This window comes from Salvia splendens, chromosome 15, assembly GCF_004379255.2.
Source record: "Salvia splendens isolate huo1 chromosome 15, SspV2, whole genome shotgun sequence".
Classification (NCBI taxonomy): Eukaryota; Viridiplantae; Streptophyta; class Magnoliopsida; order Lamiales; family Lamiaceae; genus Salvia; species Salvia splendens.
The window spans coordinates 13,739,067-13,743,641 of record NC_056046.1 but is presented as its reverse complement, the minus strand read 5'-3'; the positions used below and the strand labels follow the sequence as shown (position 1 = coordinate 13,743,641).

At 41.4% G+C, this 4,575-nt stretch overlaps 1 protein-coding gene across 1 annotated transcript; it reads left to right on the top strand.

The window, feature by feature from the left end:
• Nucleotides 1–505: 505 nt before the first annotated feature.
• Nucleotides 506–3,630, top strand: LOC121767404 (probable L-gulonolactone oxidase 6). Its single transcript, XM_042163670.1, has 3 exons — nt 506–1,201; nt 2,351–2,606; nt 2,694–3,630. The coding sequence occupies exons 1-3, from the start codon at nt 548–550 to the stop codon at nt 3,518–3,520; spliced, it is 1,737 nt and encodes a 578-aa protein (XP_042019604.1). The 5' UTR covers nt 506–547; the 3' UTR covers nt 3,521–3,630.
• Nucleotides 3,631–4,575: the final 945 nt, after the last annotated feature.

The following is a 4,575-nucleotide window of genomic DNA, read 5'->3' as shown; positions in this document are numbered from 1 at the left end:
AATGCATAGACTTGGTCAAATATTGGTTTTTATGATGATTATGCACTGCATTAACCCGACACAAAAATAAATACTTATTTAAAAGCGAGAGAATACCATGCCTTGATTTGCCATTTACTTCTCCTGTTTGCTGTTTGTTTCTTCATTGGTGTAGTGTTGACTGTGGGGCAATGTGTGTATTTATTTTGCTAGTCTTGTCTCACAACAAAATACCAACCATAGACTTTTAGCAACAATTCTTAAATTCTTTCGGAAATAAATAAAAATATAGTTCAAATTTGCGAATAGAGATTTAATATTCCCAAAGCAAATTAAACCAAAAAGAAACATCACCACTCAAGCCAAGCCCGTAGAGATGCACACAGCCACGTAGTCCGTGTCGTGTAAAATTAAAACTGGCTCATTCTCCGTTTGTTGGAACCTTACTCAACTTCGAAGGCACTTAAACCCATTTGGTTGGTAAGAACAATTACTCTCATCTCTACTCCTTCAAAAACACTGTTTTCTCTACAAGCTGCGAAAAGGAATCAATCAAGCTTAAACGAACATGAACACAATCACCACCATTGCTTTGTTGGTGACACTAATGAGCATCTCCGTAAATTCTACCTCACCAGAAGATCCCATCCAGTGCAATGGAGCAATCCAAAACACAAACTGCACCATCACAAACTCCTACGGCGCCTTCCCCGACCGAAGCACCTGCCGTGCAGCCGAGGCCGTGTACCCCACGTCCGAGGCCGAGCTAGTCGCAGCCGTGGCGAGCGCGGCCGCGGCCAAGAGGAAGATCAAAGTGGCGACGCGCTACTCCCACAGCATTCCGAAGCTGGTGTGCCCGGACGGGGAAGACGGGCTGCTGATAAGCACCAAGTACCTCAACCGGACGCTGAACGTAGACGCATCCGCGATGACAATCACGGTGGAGAGTGGGGTGACGCTGAGGCAGCTGATCAGCGAGGCGGCCCGGGCCAATATGGCGCTGCCTTATGCGCCGTATTGGTGGGGGCTGACCGTGGGCGGGATGATGGGGACGGGTGCTCATGGGAGCTCGCTGTGGGGCTTGGGGAGTCAGGTGCATGACCGTGTCACGCGCCTGACTATTGTGGCGCCCGCGCAGCCACACGTCCGCGTGCTGGAAAGTGGGGATGCGGACCTTGATGCGGCTAAAGTCTCGCTTGGTGTTCTTGGTGTCATCTCTCAGGTAGTACTTCATTTCATTTCGTTACGGGTTATATATAGTCAAAAAATTGGACATGTGCAAACACGTAAAATTTATGAAATTGAGATGAAAAAAAATATAATGAAAAAGAGTATAAGATTTATGAAAAATCTTTATTGTACATGTGCAGAAATTTTGAGATCGTAATAAAATTGCAGACGCAATAAACAACATCATATCACACCATTGTTTGTAATCAAATTTGCACTTAATCTATCACCATGACAAAATAGTACAGCCACCATACAACTGTTCCCTCCATGTGGGTATGCCACTGAAAATGGCACCAATTTAATTTATTGGTGAAGGAAATAGGTGAACAAATATAGGTAGAGTGACATTTATATATGAAGGCCTTATTAATTACCCTCGTCGAGTGCATGGGGCGGATTCTTTTGTCTTAGATTCGCTCAAGGGTCAACCGGAATGTCCTCATTTCTAAACCAGAAACTCATTCTCATTTATCCCTGTATTAATAAAGAAAATGGAGATAAGGGAAAACTATTCTCTCCGTCTACTATTAAATGTCTCATTTTTTTTCTCGTCCATCCGCTATTAATTGTCATATTGCCTTTTTAATATTTTTGGCAAATGAACCTCACGTTTTACTAACTCACACCACCCACATTTTATTTTGGAGTAAAATTAATATACCACATAAAAGTATGACACATATTCCCCTAAGTTTAATCTACCTCTTTTTTTACTAAGTCAACTAATATTTTAAAACTTGATCCGGTAAAAATTGAGATGTTTATTGGTGGATGTGGAGCACTTGTAGTACAAACTATGTGAAAACTAATAAAATTAGTTTGTTCTTTGATATCTGACTAATTACTCCAAACTATAAAAGACTCGACATCTGTTTGATTTTTTAAGATATACCGCATGTCTAGGAAGAAAGTTTTAAGCTGACGAAACTTAAAAAATAATAATACTAATATACATCATTAGAAATCAAACAAGGAGGTAGTTTTGTTACTTACTAGCTACTACTAGATAGTTGATGTAGTATTTTATTGTAACTATCAATAATTAAAGGTACTATTGTTAATAGACCAACAACTGATGATATATGTATGTAAAGTAGGAGTATGAGTTTCCCTAATAAGAATGCATGTATATATGTAGGTAACACTGAAATTGGAGCCGCCTTTCAAAAGGTCAGTAACATACATAACAAGGAACGATTCTGATCTGGGAGAAGATGCTGTAACGTTGGGGCGGAAACACGAATTTGCAGATTTCACATGGTTCCCCAGTCAGAAACGAGTCATTTATCGACTGGACGACCGAACCTCATCCAACTCATCCGGAAACGGGCTCAATAACTTCCCAGGATTCCGGTCCACTTCCACCCTCGTTCTTGCCACTCTCAGAAGCACAGGCAAGCAATGACCTACTAATTGTTATCCAAAAATAGCCTCCCTGTTTGATTATACATTAGGATTTACTAGGTTTTGTATTGAATCAGAGGAGACGCAGGAGTCCCTAGGCGACGCCAACGGAAAATGCATAAACGGGAGAATCACGGCCTCTTTTTTAAGATCCACGGGCTTCGGACTAACAAACGACGGCATCATATTCAAGGGCTACCCAGTGATCGGCTACCAAAACCGCATCCAGGCTTCCGGCGCATGCCTCGACAGCCCGGACGACGCGAGGCTCACGGCATGCCCGTGGGATTCCCGCGTGAAGGGCCTCTTCTACCACCAGACCACATTCAGCATCGCCCTGTCAAGAGTCAAGGGCTTCATCCTCGACGTGCAGAAGCTCGTCTCCCTTTTCCCGGACTCCCTCTGCGGCCTTGACCTCTACAACGGGATCCTCATGCGATACGTCACCGCCTCGACGGCCTACTTGGGGAAACAGGAGGACTCCCTCGACTTCGACATCACTTACTACAGGAGCAAGGATCCCCTCCAGCCCAGGCTCTTCGAAGACGTGTTAGAAGAGATAGAGCAGATGGCCGTGTTCAAGTACGGAGCTCTGCCGCATTGGGGGAAGAATCGGAACGTGGCGTTTCTCGGGGCCACTGCAAAGTATAGAAATGGCGCGCGGTTCGTGAAGGTGAAGCAGAGGTATGATCCTAAAGGGCTGTTTTCGAGTGGGTGGAGTGATCAGATGTTGGGGCTCGCGGATGGATTGAGTGTGGTGAGGGAAGGATGTGCGCTTGAAGGGTTGTGTATTTGCTCTCACGATACTCATTGCGCGCCTAACAAGGGATATTTGTGTGTGCCTGGAAAAATCTATGATAAGGCCAGAGTCTGTGCCAAGGTTACAACAGGAAATCTTTATTAGGAGACTCGACTCTGTGATTAATTTAATAATAATAATTAGAGACCGTATTAAAATAATCTAAATGTGTATTTTTATTATATATTTTATTTATTATTTATTTATCTTATCAATCAAATTGCTTAACTCCCAACACATGTTATAGTGTGGAAGTGAACCAATGTTCTAAAAATTATTCATTATTTATTTATCTTATCAATCAAATTGCTCAACTCCCAACACATGTTATAGTGTGGAAGTGAACCAATGTTCTAAAAACCAGACCTGACTGGCCAGTTCACTCACCGGTGTAGAGGTTCTATCATTCACTAAATTTTTATATGTAGAGGTGTAATGTTTTTGGGATATACAATTAATATTATACTATTTTATCATTCATTAAATTAAATATATTTTGTATATTATTTAATTATATATATACATTTATAACAGTATAACGGTTTGATGAGTAATTAAACAGGTTGGACCGGTTGAACCATGAACCAGTAGCTTCGTCGGTTCACTCACCGGTCCCGTTTTTAAAACATTGAAGTCAACCATCTACATTGGAGGTGAAACGCGTATGTTGGCAATTCAAACAGTGGAGGAAATTCTAGTTTCTCCATCCAAATAATAACACCATGCTCCACCATTCTATGAGCAATTTTGGTATTTTTCTACTTCCTCCGTCCACTATTAAATGTCTCATATATATTGATTTTATAATAAAATGTAAGTGGAATGAGTTAGTAAAATGTAGGGTCCACTCACCAAATATGATAAAAGTGAAATGAGACATTTTTATTGCAGTTCCATGTTTGGTTTGTACTTCCAGATCGAGTCCATGCTGAAGAAAGACTTCTACATTAGGCGTTGCGGGATTGGAGAAAGATCGATGCACCTCTTACAAGGAGGGAGTTGAATAGATCAAATACATATTCTTCAATTGTAAGGTTTCATTAAAATATATTGTACTTGCTGACTAGTGGAGCATTTCAATGTCTTTGAAAAAGAACCAAAATCCTGCTTTCTCAAATAGCTTGGTGGCCCTTTTCAGGGATTCGATAAGAAAAAATGGA